The sequence below is a fragment of the Giraffa tippelskirchi genome, chromosome 6 (assembly GCF_054371585.1).
Source record: "Giraffa tippelskirchi isolate mGirTip1 chromosome 6, T2T-mGirTip1v1.2.pri, whole genome shotgun sequence".
In the NCBI taxonomy this organism is placed as follows: domain Eukaryota; kingdom Metazoa; phylum Chordata; class Mammalia; order Artiodactyla; family Giraffidae; genus Giraffa; species Giraffa tippelskirchi.
The window spans coordinates 50,676,477-50,692,779 of NC_137280.1; the positions used below are offsets into that span (position 1 = coordinate 50,676,477).

Here is a 16,303-nt window from a genome sequence, read left to right on the forward strand (position 1 = left end):
TGTCTGTTAAAGGGCCGTTGCCCAGCTAATACAAAGACGTTCTACAGTTCAACTTAGGAAAACATTTTAAAAAATAGGCAAATGTTCAGAAGATTTGAGTAGACACTTCTCAGAAAAGAAATAAATGGCTAGTAAGCACATGAGAAAAGTGCTGGAACCTTGGCCCTTGGGGAAATGCAAATTAAACCAACAGATACCACTGCATACTCATCAGAGTGGTTAAAATTAAAAAAGACTGACTGCAGCAAATGTTGACCACATCTTAGAACAAAAGAACTCTTACACATTCTTGGTGGGTATATAAAATGGTGGAACCACTTGAGTAAAAGATCTGGCAGTTTCTTACGATACTGAGTGTGCCTGTGCCCTGTGACCCAGCAATTCCACTCCTAGGTATTTATTTCCCAGGAGGAAAGCAAGCTTTTATTTCTAATATGGAAGCAATGTTCTTGCACAAGAATATTCCCAGTAGCTTTATTTGTAATACTCAAGGCCTGCCAACATTTCAGACTTCTACCAATAGGAGAATTCTGTTATACTCAGGTGTATTTGTCCAATGGAGTACTTCCTAAAGCAACAGGAAGCCATGCAGTACCCCTGCCTATAACATACATGACCCCTCAGAATGTAAAGCTTGGGGAGACAGGCCTTACACCAACAAGCATATACCAGGTGATGCCATTTTTATGACATTTCAAGAACAGGCAACACTAACCTACAGTGGAAAAAAAAACAAAGCAAAACAATGGGGCTGTCCCTGGGCTTGGGGTTGCTGCGGAATTTGGCTGGTAAGGGCCATGAGAGAACTTAGAGATGGCCCCCGTGTTCTGTGTCTTGATAAGAGATTTGGGTCACACAGTGTATATTTTTGTGAAAACTCAGGGAGTGTACGCTTTAAATTAGGGCATTTCATTTTATGTAAATTGTGTGTGAAATGATAAATATTGGACTGTGGTTTATGATATAGAAGCTGAAATACTTGGGGCAGTGTGCTAGTGTCTATAGTTTTAATTTGAAATGCGTTAGACATATAAAATGGATTCATGAATGAATATCGAGGAATGAATAGACAAGCCGTAAGCAAGATAATAAAATGTTAATGATCGCAACGGAGTGATATGCATATGAATATTCTACATAAAATTCTTTCAGCTTTGTTGTGTGTTGGGAAATTTTTGTAATAAAATATTTTGAAAATATTCACATATTGTTTGTTCAAATCCTATGAAATAATCATTTTTGTGGGTCCCAAAGAGTCAAATACTGGGACCTTTTTGTGTGTCGGCCTAACATGCAGCCACGCTTACAGCTGCTCTCTTTAGCAGGCTTTGCCTGGCAGGGTATTATGAAGCTTCATTTTCCTCCAGTCACTGTGGTTAGTTGGACTAGATTAATCTCTGGGTAGCAGAGGCTTTTGACCATCTCTGGGGCGGATTCCTGAGCACCCCAGTCACTCTGCGTTTCTGGAAGTCTGTCTGCTTTAAGTATGATCTCATTTTCAATGCAGAATTTCTCCTCTCCCCTTGGCAGGAAGGGAGAAGGGTGTGCAGTGGGAAAAGTGATGTTTGTGTTTTCTCCACGTGGTCTGCTTTGGGGCAGTGTCCTTGTCTATTCCAGGCTCTAGTTTGTTGGGAGTGCTGGGGATGGGAGACGGAGTGAGGGGAAGAGAGGGAAAGCCATCTATCTTCTCACTGGTCTTTGTCAGTCTCCTGCTAGTTGATAAGATCAACTGTCCGCTGTTGACAGTAGGTGAAAGTGAAAGTCGAAGTCGCTCAGTCTTGTTTTGACTCTTTGAAACCCCATGGACTATACAGTGACAAGCAGCCAAACACTTTCCCTGTGAGTTCTTTGGAAGGTCTAGTGGGACCTTCCAGCCCTCTGGGGCATCCACTCCTGGCAGACACCCCCCCCTCTTCCTGCAAATCCCTTGCTTGGCAGTCAGCCCTTTTGAGTGAGATACTGGCAAGATGGTATATACCCCGGGTCTCCCTTCCTACCCTCTTTGGGCGAAGGAAGCTAGGACACCTTGCAGGAGGCGGGAGGAGGCAGGGGTGGTGTGTGGGGTAGGGGAGTGCACACTGCTTGGTAATTGCTGCCTTTTCTCTGCAGCTGCCCTTCCTCCTTCTCTGTGCTGCTGCTCAGCTCGGCTGAGGGTGGGCCAGTCCCCAGGGCTGCTGTCACTTCAGACCAGCTGGCCACTAGAGTCCAGCCTAGGAGGTCCCCACAGCCACTCTGCAGGCTTGATAGTTTGTGGGAATAACTCAGAACTGGGTAACTTTCCTCTTTCGTGCTCTGTTTACCATTGCAGTTGAATTGCAGTGAAAGGCTGCAGGTTGGAACTAGCCAAAGGACGAGACTCAGGGCAAAGTGGGAAGGTTCTGAACACAAAGCTCCCATTTTCCTCAAGAACATCAGTTTGCAGTATATGTAGAATATTGCCAACGAGGGGAGCTCATCCGAACCTTTGGAAACCAGAGTTTTTACTGGGGCTCCATTGCATACCGGGCTTCCCTCGTACTCAGGGGTAAAGAATCCGCCTGCCAACGCAGGAGATGTGGGTTCGATCCCTGGGTCAGGAAGATCCCCTGGAAAAGGAAATGGCAACCCATTCCAGTATTCTTGCCTGGAAAATCCCATGGACGGAAGAGCCTGGCAGGCTACAGTTCATAGGATTGCAAAAGTGTCGGACATGGCTTAGTGACTAAACAACATCACATACTGAGAGCATGCTGCCCTTACTTGATATATATAGTCATATAGTCTGCAGGTCACACTGTTAGACTGTCCACTGGCCAAAGCCCCCAAGCAAACCAATCACTCCTATCGGGCAGGACATGTCAGGGACCTCCAAGTAGACAAGGGCAAAAGCCAGACCTCTCTTTGGGTAAAGTTAATTCTTTACTATGCAATTTACAATTACAGGCATTCTTGCTTTTGATTTATTATGTTTTATCAGCTTCATTATTTATTTATTTACTTATTTAGTAAAGGGTTGAAGCTTGTCCCCAGAATGTATTATGATGCACAGTTGCATCAACTGCTTTTTTTTCCTTGTAATTTTTAAAATGCATATGTTTTGTAATTTATCACATGGGTTTTCTGTATCTGAAGGTGTTAGTTGCTCAGTCATGTCCAGCTCTTTGCAACCTCATGGACTGTAGCCTGCCAGGCTCCTCTGGCCATGGAATTCTCCAAGCAAGAATACTGGAGTGGGTCGCCATTCCCTCCTCCAGGGGATCTTCCTGACCCAGGTGATTGAACCCAGATCTCCTGCATCACCGGCAGATTCTTTACCTACTCAGCCACCAGGGAAGCCTGAGCTTTCCTTATAGTTTTTGCTAATGCTTTTCTTTACTTCCTTCTTGCATCTCTTGGGCACTTTATTGTAAATGCTAAGTTCTTTCACCTAGAAAGTGTGGACTCTTGGGAAGGATGGCTACAGATCTTTTGCTGTCTAAAATGGGTTAAGGTCACAAACTCATGAAAAGATGCTCAACATCACTCATTATTAGAGAAATGCAAATCAAAACCACAATGAGGTACCATTTCACACCAGTCAGAATGGCTGCTATCCAAAAGTCTACAAGCAATAAATGCTGGAGAGGGTATGGAGAAAAGGGAACCCTCTTACACTGTTGGTGGGAATGCAAACTAGTACAGCCACTATGGAGAACAGTGTGGAGATTTCTTAAAAAACTGGGAATAGAACTGCCATATGACCCAGCAATCCCACTGCTGGGCATACACACCGAGGAAACCAGAATTGAAAGAGACACGTGTACCCCAGTGTTCATCGCAGCACTGTTTACAATAGCCAGGACATGGAAGCAACCTAGATGTCCATCAGCAGACGAATCGATAAGGAAGCTGTGGTACATATACACAATGGAATATTACTCAGCCATTAAAAAAAATACATTTGAATCGGTTCTATTGAGATGGATGAAACTGGAGCCCATTATACAGAGTGAAGTAAGCCAGAAAGAAAAACACCAATACAGTATACTAATGCATATATATGGAATTTGAAAGATGGTAACGATAACCCTATATGCGAGACAGAATAAGAGACACAGATGCATAGAACAGTCTTATGGACTCTCAGGGAGAAGGTGAGGGTGGGACGTTCTGGGAGAATAGCATTGAAACATGTATATTATCATATGTGAAACAGAACACCATTCCATGTTCGATGCATGAGACAAATGCTCAGGTCTGGGGCAGTGGAATGACCCAGAGGGATGGGATGGGGAGAGAGGTGGGAGGGGGGTTCAGGATGGGGAACACATGTAAACCCATGGCTGATTCATGTCAATGTATGGCAAAAACTACTACAATATTGTAAAGTAATTAGCCCCCAACTAAAATAAATAAATTTATTTTAAAAAAAAATGGGTTAATGTCAAAAAGTCCTCAGGACACAGCTGTAAATCGGTGGTGGTCACACATAATGGCTTTGTGACCTAGTCTCATTGCCTTGGATTTAGAGCTATATAAGTAAGTAAGGTTATGCTTTTGTGTTGTTTTTAGTTTTGAAAAAAAAACCAACACTTTTTTTTGGTTATTTTTTGAAACAACTTTCATCACCTCAGAGTTTCTGAATGGACACCACCACTTACATTTTTAAAAATACCTTTTACCACTCTAGATTCAGCAGGAGACTGAATTTCAGTATCATACTAATAGCTGTTACCTACACAAGATAAATGATTGACAAGCTGGGTGTGTTTTTTGTTTCTAAGTCTTCTCTCTTTATTAAATTCTCTGTAGAAAGAACTAATGAAACTTTAAGAACTAACTCATTAGGCCTGGCGTGAGCATTTGGGGTTAGCTCCCATTTGTGTTGTATTTTTAGCTTCTTACTGGTGGAGTTCCGGTCTACCGCAGAGTCATTAGGTGGGGTTGACGGGCCTGTGCTCTGATACAGTTGTTCTCTCTGCAGTGAATCAGCAGTAATCCAGACAGAAGTGTAAGCTAGGCAGTGGTTCCCAACTTGGGGTTCCAAAGATTAATAAAGTTTCCAAAAATTGTTTGGGAGCTGATTTAGATAGTTATTGCTAATTGTTTCTCTTTCCCTCATTTATCCTGATGCCAATGGAAACAGCTTTCTTCACTTTGTTTTACTGAATTCTAAAACCCATGGCAGCCCCTTGTCCCTCCTCCAGTTTCTCGTGCCTTTTCCACAGGGTCAGTCGGGAGACGTGTCAGACGCCTTAGGTGTTAGGTGCTTCAGGTGTCTGGCTAGTGGGCTGACGAATGGACTACACGAGTCCTTCATGCTCAGGTCTTCTTGTGCTCAAGCTGGGTGTCATTCAGCCAGGATTGATCAGTGGGGACTTTGTCTGACATAGAGCAATGAGGTCCTGGTCCTAGACCATTTGGATTCATTACCAGTGTTTGGGAACTACTGGACTTTTTCCCTGATTTCTCTCTTTCTTAATAATTTATAGGTCTTTTCTTCTTACGAATGAATTTTAGGATCATTAAATTCCTGGAGATGAGAAAGCTTTAAGTGACCTGGCATTTATTGGAACATTTATTGGGTCCCTTTGCTCCCTTATTTCTGAAATGTTAGCAGGAAGAAGTTTGATTACTCTTGTAACAGCAAGGATTTGAGAAAGAATTTACCTACTTATTTAACAAATAAGTGCAAGGCAAATGTACATTAATGAACAAGGCAGATTCAGTCCCTTGCTCCAGACCCTGAGAATTAGGGATGTAGTGATTCTCTTTTTGTGTGGTCCCTGGACCAGCATCAGATCACCTTATTATCAATAGAAATGCATAATCTTGGGCTCCATTCCAGACCTACAGAACCAGAAACTGTGAGGTGGGCCCAGCAATCTGTGTTGACAGGTCCTCCAGGTGACTCTGTGGTTTGAGCAGCACCACTGTAAGTGATAGCTGATTGAGTAAACCATCAGGAGGATGGCTTGGAGGAAGTCATCACTCTTGCCCTGTGAGAATCCTGGTGAGTTTTCACCTGGTCACTTTTAGAGACAGGAAGAGCACTGGACTCCATGGACATAGGTCTTGACTCTTGTGGTCTCCAGTGATGTCAGGCTGATAGTAGTAATCTCAGAGCACACTGTAGAAGTTTAGTCTTTGCTTGAATCTAGGAGTTTGCTATTAGTTCCAGCAGCTGTTACAAGGAATAGTTAATATTACTTCATTTCTCTTTGCTAGGGTCATAAAGACATGATTTGCTATATGCAAATTTTATTTATTTAGAAGATTTTATAAAATTGAATTATTATGGTAAGAGGTCAAACCAGTCAATCCTAAAGAAAACCAACTCCAAATATTCACTGGAAGAACTGATGCTGAAGCTCCAATACTTTGGCCACCTGATGCAAAGAGCCGACTCATTGGAAAAGACCCTGATGCTGGGAACGATTGAAGACAAAAGGAGAAGGGCAGCAGAGCATGAAATGGTTAGATAGCACCGTTGCCTTAGTGGACATGAATTTGAGCGTATTCCAGGAGGCAGTGAAGGACAGAGGAGCCTGGTGTGCTACAGTCTATGGGTTTGCAGAGTCGGACACAACTTAGCAATCAAGCAACAATTATAAGAGATAGTTACTTGGAATTCAGGGTTTCTTTTTCCTTAAGCAATGTTATTTTAGAGAGATTTCATCCTAATGGCCCTATATAGAATAACAGGTCTGCCATTATTGTGAAACTGAGGAGGTAAGATATTTTATTGCAATACCTGTAAAATTGTTGCAAGAAACAAAGAGAAGGTTAACTCTAGGGTGTGTAAATATATGTGATAAAGATTTGCGGAGGAGAATTATTTGGAGCTGTATGGAAGGATCCTCAGGGGTGAGGCGTACCCACACTTAGTAGCTGTGATTCTTGTCTCGGTTTATCGTTTGGCCCCAGACCTGGAATTAGGGCTTTGCCCAGGCCCATAAAGGGAGAAAGGAAGCCCTCGCAGCCTCTGCAGGCTTGGTGGCAGGCCAGGGTCATGAAAAGAGCTGTAAATTGGGGCCGAGCAGACTTGTGCATGAGTCCAGATGGCTCTCATCACAAGGTGCTGTATGCATGACTTCAGCAAATACTTGCAGGCCTCCTTTGTGCCAAGACACTTTTCTTCCCCCTAAACTTTAAACTTTTTATTTTGTATTGGGGGATCACCGGTTAACGATGTTGTGGTAGTTTCAGATGAACAACTCAGGGACTCAGCCATGCATATGCATGTATCCATTCTCCCCCAAACTCCGCTCCCATCCAGGCTGCCACATGACATTGAGCAGAGTTCCCTGTGCTATACAGTAGGTCCTTGTTGGTTATCCATTTTAAATACAGCAGTGTGTACATGTCCATTCCAAAGTCTCTAACTATCCCTTCTCCCAGCCTCTTTAAGTTCATTCATTTGCATCTTCATTGATGGACCTAGAGAGTGTCATACTGAGTGAAGTAAATCAGACAGAGAAGGAGAAATATCGTATGACATCCCTCATATGTGGAATCTAGAAAAAGATGATACTAGTGAACGTACAAAACAGAAATTCTCCAAGACACTTTTTATAGGCAAGGAAATAGAGGCCCAGATGTTTGACGACTACCCTCAAATCAAAGGTTTTGAAACTTGAATTGAGGTCTCTTGAGTCTGAAATGGGCTACACACATGTTAAGTGTTATGGCTTGGTTTCCAGTGTTCCCAAGAAAGGCCTCCAGTCACTCTCACTTCCTCTCTGAAAATAAACAAAAGAAGCTTCTGAAATATTTGTCTAGGAAATCTGAATGATGGTTGGTGATCTATCTTAAACCCCTATCAACAGATGATTCTTTATCATTCAACATTTTAGTTAGCACTGACTTCAGCGGGACAGATCCTTGAAGGGAGGAATGACTCTTGGTCAGGGCACCTAAGACCCTGGTCAGTTTTGCTTAGGTGTCCCTGCTGCTCTCTTCACTCTGTCCAGGCTCTGGGCCATTGAATATTGGCATCATAGGTTGCTGACTCCTTTTCAGGACATTGATCTGTTTCATTTGTGTGTGAAGTATTCAGTTTGACTCAAAAAATTCAAGACTCATAAACGACTTTGAAAGGTTGCTGCCTCGCTCTGGATACAGTGTGTGCTAAATTAATTTAGTGTATTGATGACAGCTCTGATGAAGTCTGTGAGCTGCTAAACTGGGAAAGATTGAAGGCAGTACGACAAGGGGGTGGCAGAGGATGAGGTGGTTAGATAGCATCACGGACTCAATGGACATGTGCGTACTTGCATGCTAAGTTGCTTCAGTCATGTCCAACTCTGAGACCCTATGGACCATAGTCTGCCTGGCTCCTCTGTCCATGGGATTCTCCAGGCAAGAATACTGGAGTAGATTGCTGTTCCCTCCTCCAGGGGATCTTCCTGACCCAGGAATTGAACCTACATCTCTTACATATCCTGCATTGGCAGGTGGGTTCTTTACCACTAGCTCGTGGATTTGAGCAAACTCCAGGAGACAGTGGAGAACAGAGAAGGCTGATATGCTGCAGTCCATGGGGTCACAGAGTCAGACATGACTTAGCAACTGAAAAACAACAACAAATCTTAAATCAGTGAATCAATTGGGCTGGATTTATTTCCCAGAAGAGAATATTTGGAGAGGGGGGTAGAGAGAAGATGAAAAAAAAATCAAAATACAGTTATGCAATCTGTTTCCAGTTTCCTGAGATGATTATTTAGTGTTTCCTAGATGATTCTCTTACTGGTGAAGAGTTCCTTCTTTCCCTGTCTACTCCCCCTGCCCACCACGTCTTCCTCCCCAGCTCTCTCTCTGTCCTTCTCTAGGAAACAATTTTTTATTGTCACTTTACTTTTGCCGTTGAGGGAATTACTCTTGGGAAGGTATTGTCTGTGATTCAGAATTCTAGAGCATTGATTCATTTCTTACCCTTTAGGGCTCTGTTTCATTAGAACAAACTAAATAATGGACTTTTCACGTAGGCATTAGATTAGATTCCCAAGGGCCAATTCAAGCTATTGCTGGGCATGGGGCCACATTTTATAGCAAGACTTACTTCAGTTTTGAATGATTTGGTATTTGGCTAAAAGCACTGAAGACTGATTCCAGAAAATCCAAACTGGCAGCACATTTGTTCCTTTTGTTTTTTTTTTTAAGCATGCTTGATTTTTTTTTTTTTTAGGTTTTGGAGTTGGGGAATAGAATCAACCCAGAAAGGGATCCCAGAAGCGGGAGAAAGGCTGTTGTACTCTTAGCAGAGCATTTCAGCCCAAGTGATTAGCGGTATTTGGCCCTGAGGAAGAGGCCTCTAAAAATAACTGGTGAGCAGAGTTTACAATCAGGTCCAGTTTCAGCTCTAGAGGCCTTGCCCAAGGAACTGCTGGCCTGTCCACAGCGCCAGTAGCAAGGGGCCTGTGTCGTGCCTGATACTTGCTCACAGGGCTTTGATTTTTTTTCCTTCTATATATATTATTCATGGATTGAAGAAATCAAAATGGCAGAAGGTAAAGTTATATTTTTGTTCCTTGGGTTATAAGTGGTTTGGAAACTAGACGGCAGTTTTTAGCTTGATTTTTCAGTTGTGCGCTGTTCAGATATTTTTGGCTAAGTGCTTTGACTGCATCTTCTATGTTTTCCATTTCAAACTCCTGGAGATATCAATGTTTCAAGTAGTTTAATTTTTCATGGGCCAATCTGTCTTAAATATTAATGTTAAGTTTTAGAGTCTTAACCTAGAATATCTTTTGTTGTATTGTAATATCAGAGACAACATTTTACAAACTTAAGTGAACAAGTGGTTTGTCTTGGTCTTAGAATTTAATTACAGTGATTTTAAAGAATTGCGTGCATTTAGATTTCATGTAAAATTTTAGGAAATTTAAGGGCTTTATGATTCCTGTCTTGTATTAATGAACATACTTAGTTGACTCAAGCAGAGCCTTATATGTGGAAACGGACCTAATTTTTGTGAAGCAGACAATAAATGCAAAGAAAGGACTCTGGGATTTTATTTTGGTTTTTCAAATTAAGTCATTAACCTTCAACTGTTCTTTAATGGTGTGTTGATTTACATTTTTATATGTGTTCGTTTTTGCTTTTTGTGAATTAAGATAGTCTTTTTAATGGAAGGCAAGTTGTATTGGCTCATTATGTCAAAAATGTATTTAAGAAACATAAAATAGACATGTTGAAACTGCTTCCAGCTCTCAGCTACCTAAGCAGTCACTGGAAGGATTCTATTATTAGTGTGGAGAATATGAGTCTCTCTGCTTTTAACACTGTTTTAAATAAATGGTGAAAATGGATCACTTGACTATCCTGATAAAGTGCCTCATGGAGCTGTGAAGGAGAATATGAGCTCTGTTTCTGATTTTTAGTTCTGTTTTAAGGCACTTCTACCCTTCTCCACGGATTGCTTAATCTGCAGAGTGAAGCAAAGTCAACTGTTACTTCTGACCCACTTTTGTAACAGTTTTTGGCTCCAAGGGGGTGATATTCTGTAATGCAAAAAAGTAATCAGTTTGATGAATTGCTTTTATGGTTTTTTTAAAACTTTAAATGTGTAGACAGTCTTAGAGTATAAATATGAAATCCCTAAAATAATGCTTACCAAAGCTCATAAATGGTTGATTTGTAATTCACTTAGTTATAGTTCTAGTTACATAATTGACCAGATGCTGGGGTACATCTTCTATTTCGCCTTTCCTTAACCACATAAAATTGTTGATTGTCCCTAGCCCCATCTTCATCTAATCTTAGAAAAGAGGGACAAACTACTGTATGTTTTTCCAGAATATGTTTGGAACAGAGTACTAGTTTCAGATTTGCTTGGGGAGTTTTAAACTCTCTTGAAGGGTTTATCTTACTATGTTTTTTTCAGTTTTGTTGGACAGAAACTGATATGCCCTTTGGGACTAAGCACACCATGTTTACAAAGTGACATATCAAGAATGTATTATTTGGCGTCAGTTAAAAAGTTCCACTAAAAAGATGATTCAGAAAAGACACCTTTCTATAATTTACTGTTTTGTTCCTTAATGGAATTAGTAAATAATAACAGTAAAAAGATTGATGCTACTGGAGTAGTACCTCATTTATTTGACATTATGAAGGGATGGATAAAATAATGCTAATCATTTCATGTTCTAGCTAAGTAACATTTACCCTTTCTTTGACATTTATCTTTTAAGTGATAAATCCATTTAATAAAAAAATATTTGAATAAAAATCTTTCCAAAATTTGTTATACATTTTTTGCACTGTTAAATAGTTTGAAACAATGGTTTAATGGCAGAATTAATTTGAGTGACATTACTACTTTGTACTAAAAAATTATTTTAATAGTTACGGACTATAAGTTTTATAGTTAAGGTCTGATCACCAGTGAGCATCAATCATAAATGGCTTCCTGCCATTCTTTTCAAGTTCTTGTGTCTACTCTTGCTATATTCAAATATTTTCTAGGCACTTTCTTCCATCAGTACTTTTTTGCTTTAATTCCTTTGGGTTAGGCTGTCTTTAATGTCTATTTAATTTTGTTCAGTGAGTTAGGAAACTTTTTTTTTAAGTTTTATTGGAGTCTAGTTGATTTGTAATGTTGTGTTAGTTTCAGGTATATGGCAGAGTGATTCAATTATGCATATACATGCATTCATTCTTTTTTAGGTTCTTATACAGTTTATCACAGAATATTGAATAGAGTCCCCTGTGCTATACAGTAGGTCCTTTTTGGTTATCTATCTTACGTATAGTAGTGTGTGTGTATTCATCTCAAGCTCCTGTTTTATCCCCTGCCCTCCAATCCTGTAAGTTAGGAAACTTGATGGAAGTTGTTAGAATCCTCTAAAATGAATATTGATGAAGGAAATGACAACCCACTCCCGTATTCTTGCCAGGGAAATGCCAAGGACAGAGGAGCCTCGTGGGCTAGAGTTCATGGGGTTGCAAAGAGTTGGACGTAACTTAGGGACTGAACAACAACATAAAGTATATTAAATGTATCAAATGTGATATATGACAGTTCTGGTGGACAGGACCTTACAAAAGTGTTTCTGCATCAACACCAATTTGAAAACTTTCCCCTGTGTCTGTGGGTTCCAGTGGATCTTATGTAGAAGGAGCACTGAACTGCACTGCTTGGCTTCTCCTCTTCCCTGACCTCTATTTCCTATAAACAGTTTCCCTCCTTCTGTGTCTCTCTGCCTAAGAATATGGAGCATTTTGGGGGAAGCTTTTTTCTATGGCAGTTAGAGTTTTCCAGATTCTACAGAAACTAAATGGAGCAGAAAAAGGCTTTGGCCACCTCTGTGATCTTATTAAGCTGTTTATATACTCTGAACTTTGAAGGAGGTTCTATTTAGGTCATTTGGATACAGAACCGGAGAAGGCAATGGCAACCCACTCCAGTACTCTTGCCTGGAAAATCCCATGGACGGAGGAGCCTGGTAGGCTGCAGTCCATGGGGTCGCGAAGAGTCGGACACGACTGAGCGACTTCACTTTCACCTTTCACTTTCATGCATTGGAGAAGGAAACGGCAACCCACTCCAGTGTTCTTGCCTGGAGAATCTCACGGACGGTGGAGCCTGGTGGGCTGCCGTCTGTGGGGTCGCACAGAGTCGGACACGACTGAAGCGACTTAGCAGCAGCAGCAGCAGCAGCAGGATACAGAACTTGGAACATGCGTATCAATTTTTATTTTAAAAAATAGTCATTAGTAGTTTATTTTTTTCATTACGTCAATATTAGGGTCTTAGGTATGTGGTTTTGTGTCAAACCATAAGTCTTTTCCATTTTCAAAATCTTTGTGTAACCTGATGTAAGAATTTGAGTGACAACTAACTTTGAAGTGATTTAGCATTGTAAGCACTATCAAATTCCTAGAGAAATATTTCAGTGAAAAGAGGTTCAATAAAGCTTTTTCTTCTTATATAATGACATTTTCCCTCTTTTATTTTTTAACAGAGACGAAGCAAGGAGGACTCAAGAACGGGAGGAAAGGAGGACTTTCTGGAAGTTCGTTTTTCACATGGTTTATGGTCATCGCATTGCTCGGAGTCTGGACGTCAGTAGCTGTGGTCTGGTTTGATCTTGTTGATTATGAAGAAGTGTTAGGTAAGGGTCTTCATGTTGTTTCTTATTAGTACTGTTAATTTCTGTAGCCTTCCAGTGGTTCTCAGTAGGGAGGGAAGAAAAGGGGACATTAGCAGGGTTAGCTTGGAGTGATGGCTTCAACTTCTTTGAACATGATCTGTTGAAGTAAAAATAGACTTACGTTGTTTGCACAGAAAAATTGTAGCAAACAGTACACACTCCCAGGACATGCAATAGTCTGTTGTTTCTATTCCATTTTGTTATATTATGAATTTTTAAAATAGGTCATGAGCCACTGAATTTATTCAAGGACCCATGAATGGATCATAAACACAACTGGCAAGACCCTGACTTAAAGAAAGCATTTCAAAGCATACCCTTCTGTGTCCTCATTGAAATTGTGGGAGGATAAGTGTGTGTGTGTGTGAGTTCGTATGTAGGTGTATCCTGTACAGTGTTGGGAGGAAGTTGTCATGTTACTTCTGATAGTTGTCTTCCGTCCTTCTCCTTTTCCCCTTTCTCTCCCCACAGTCACTGCAGTTTTTCATGATTTTTTACTTTCATGATTCTTTTGTTTCACTTGATCCAGTCTTTTTTTTATAATTGAGGTAAAATTCACATGACATAAAATTCAACGTTGTAAATATGTAAAAACGTAGAGTTCACTGGTTTTTAACTTTTTGTGCTGTCATCATTATTAATTTCAGAATATTTAAGCGCAAGTAACAATTTTGTGTTTTTACATGCACGCAGCCAAAGCAAAGGACTTCCGTTATAACTTGTCAGAGGTACTTCAAGGTAGGCTCTTGGAGATGAATTTTCAGTCTACTTGTGTTAGTCTCTAAAACTGCACCCTTAGGCTACTATTTTAGTTATCACCTGCATTAGAGAATGTAAGTGGTAGGACCAATTTTCCCTTTTAAATTTCTCAGAAAGTATAGAGTTTCTGTTTTTTTTAAATGTTATTTGAACTGTACTATATGTAGCCCCCACTGCAGACCAGTGCTTTTCATTTATATTTTCTTAGGTATAGAAATGATAACTTCCTTATCTCTCTCACTGTTATCATTTTCAATATATGTGTGCTTTGTAAACCAGACTTCTATATAGCGAGTTAAATGTTTTCCTAAGTAGGACAAGGGCTCTGGGAGGGTCCAGGTTGGTCATACCTATTCTACTCCCAAAGTTCTTCATGCTGTTATGCAATGCTTTAATTTACTTTTTAATAAGAAATGGTGGCAGTGTTGCCAACTAGTGTTTTAGTACTGATACTGTATTTCTGAATGTGGTTTAAAATATTGTTTAAAAATGTGAAATTAATAAACCTCTGCACATCCATTGTCCAGTGATTAATTATAAATCATGTCGATTTTTGGATGTTTTTAGGAAATTAAATGTATTTGACTCACATTTGAAATGCTGAACATAACAGTGCTCTGAGATGATAAATCTTTATTATGCCTTAAAATACATACTTACTGTTTTTGAAGGAGGAAGTCTCTGCTAATACTGGCTTTTCAGCTTGTCTGTTTTAAGTCTTTTCTTTTTTTTTTCCTTAGTAGTAGGTGACTGGTGCTAATTATGTTTTTAAGTAGGATAATTGTAAGTGTTCCTTTGTAATTTCAAAAGACCAGTTTTACATACTTTATTTCCAGAACAGTCTTTTTTTAAATGTTGATTCATGATACTTGTCATAAGTTCTTATTATAAAATGTAAAGTTAATCTATCCTTTTATTTTTAGTACTTGTACTTGACGTGAATTATATATAGTCTTTGAGACTCTATGGATATTAAGTTTTGAATATTGATGGTATGAGGAACTTCTATATTATAGAAACATTAAATTTCATGTAACTGTTAGAAGTGGATCCATATTGTTCCTTATATATGTTGAAAATTTTGTCTAAAATACTTTTAGCAATAAAATTTAAAAATATTATTCTGAAATGATTAAATATCAGGGTATTGTTAAGCCGTGAAAGAAAATATTACCTCAGTTATATTTCTTGTATTTGTTAGGTGAATATTTCCTTAATCTCTAAGTGAACTGTCTTCATTTTTAAGTGAGATTATCATTTAGCACAGCTTTTTGTAATGAAAGGAGCAAAGAGTTGCCTTGCTTGGTAGCATTAATAACTAATATGCAAGACTGTAAGAACTAGTAACACCTTATTAAATTTGGTTTTCCTTTTGTTCCCATATCCTTCTCTGTTTCTCCTCTTGTAGGAAAACTTGGAATCTATGATGCTGATGGTGATGGAGATTTTGATGTGGACGATGCCAAAGTTTTATTAGGCAAGTACATGTTTTTTTTTAAAGTTAGTAGTGCTAAAATATTGGAAGCAAAATAATATTTAAGTTTTAATAATATCTGTGTCAATCATTTACATTTTATGGAAGATATTTTCCCACATTATATATTCTTGTTAGGATGAAATGAATGGCTTAATTATTTTTCCACAAACTCTCACATTTCAAGTTACTTTTGCAAATAGATAAGTATATAGCTCCTGCACAGATGATCTTAATTAGTAATATCATTTCATATGTGTTTTTAGATTTAAAGCACTTTATATTTTGAATGTAGCATTTGAAAATTTAATGTCCTAGTCTGTTTTCAGATATGGTAATTACAGCCATTCTCTAGCATCATTTGACATATTTCACATCCATTTGAAAGTGTGAACTTCTAAAAGCTTACATAAATTCATTTTGAAATAAAGTAGTGGTAGTAAACATTTCAAAATGTCCTATGAAGGTTTGGAAGGTAACATTAAAATATAAACTGGTAGTCTTTGGCCAGATTTCTTGATTTTTTTTTTTTTAAGTCTTGACCCTTCTTTTTTATCACCAGAAATACCTGTCTTAATCATTGAGATGTTTTTTTGTAATAAATAAAGAGGTGCTATTCTTTCATTTATTTTAACATGCTGTCATGCTATAAAAGATGGTGCTAATTTTAATATACAAATTTTATATAATCTGGCCTGATGAGATATGTATTTTTGCTTGTTAAACAGCATCTTTTCCTTTGTTTAGTATATAGCATAGTATGTATCTGAACACTTTACACTGAAGTCTTTAGAAAAATAGCAAATATGGTAAGGTATTACATACTAAGCTTAATAGAATAATAGGACAAAGAAATTCTTGCACAATTTTGTGTATATTTTATGGATATGAAAAAATGGGAGATACTATATCTGTAACTAATAAAATATAATAAAACTTCTTAATTTTAACTTTA

At 39.0% G+C, this 16,303-nt stretch overlaps 1 protein-coding gene across 30 annotated transcripts in view; it reads left to right on the plus strand.

Moving 5' to 3' along the window:
- The window catches only part of ASPH (aspartate beta-hydroxylase), a 191,357-nt gene that overhangs the window by 24,622 nt on the left and 150,432 nt on the right, over window positions 1–16,303 (plus strand). For 9 of the 30 annotated variants that reach the window (XM_081501120.1, XM_081501127.1, XM_081501133.1 and 6 more), the window contains exons 1-4: window positions 9,351–9,467; window positions 12,927–13,076; window positions 13,809–13,853; window positions 15,283–15,351. In XM_081501120.1, coding sequence (XP_081357246.1) covers window positions 9,458–9,467; window positions 12,927–13,076; window positions 13,809–13,853; window positions 15,283–15,351 — 274 coding nt within the window. In that variant the 5' untranslated portion in view covers window positions 9,351–9,457. Of the gene's footprint in view, window positions 1–9,350; window positions 9,468–12,926; window positions 13,077–13,808; window positions 13,854–15,282; window positions 15,352–16,303 lie in introns of those variants that run through there. The other 21 variants (XM_081501125.1, XM_081501130.1, XM_081501135.1 and 18 more) reach the window with 3 other exon arrangements.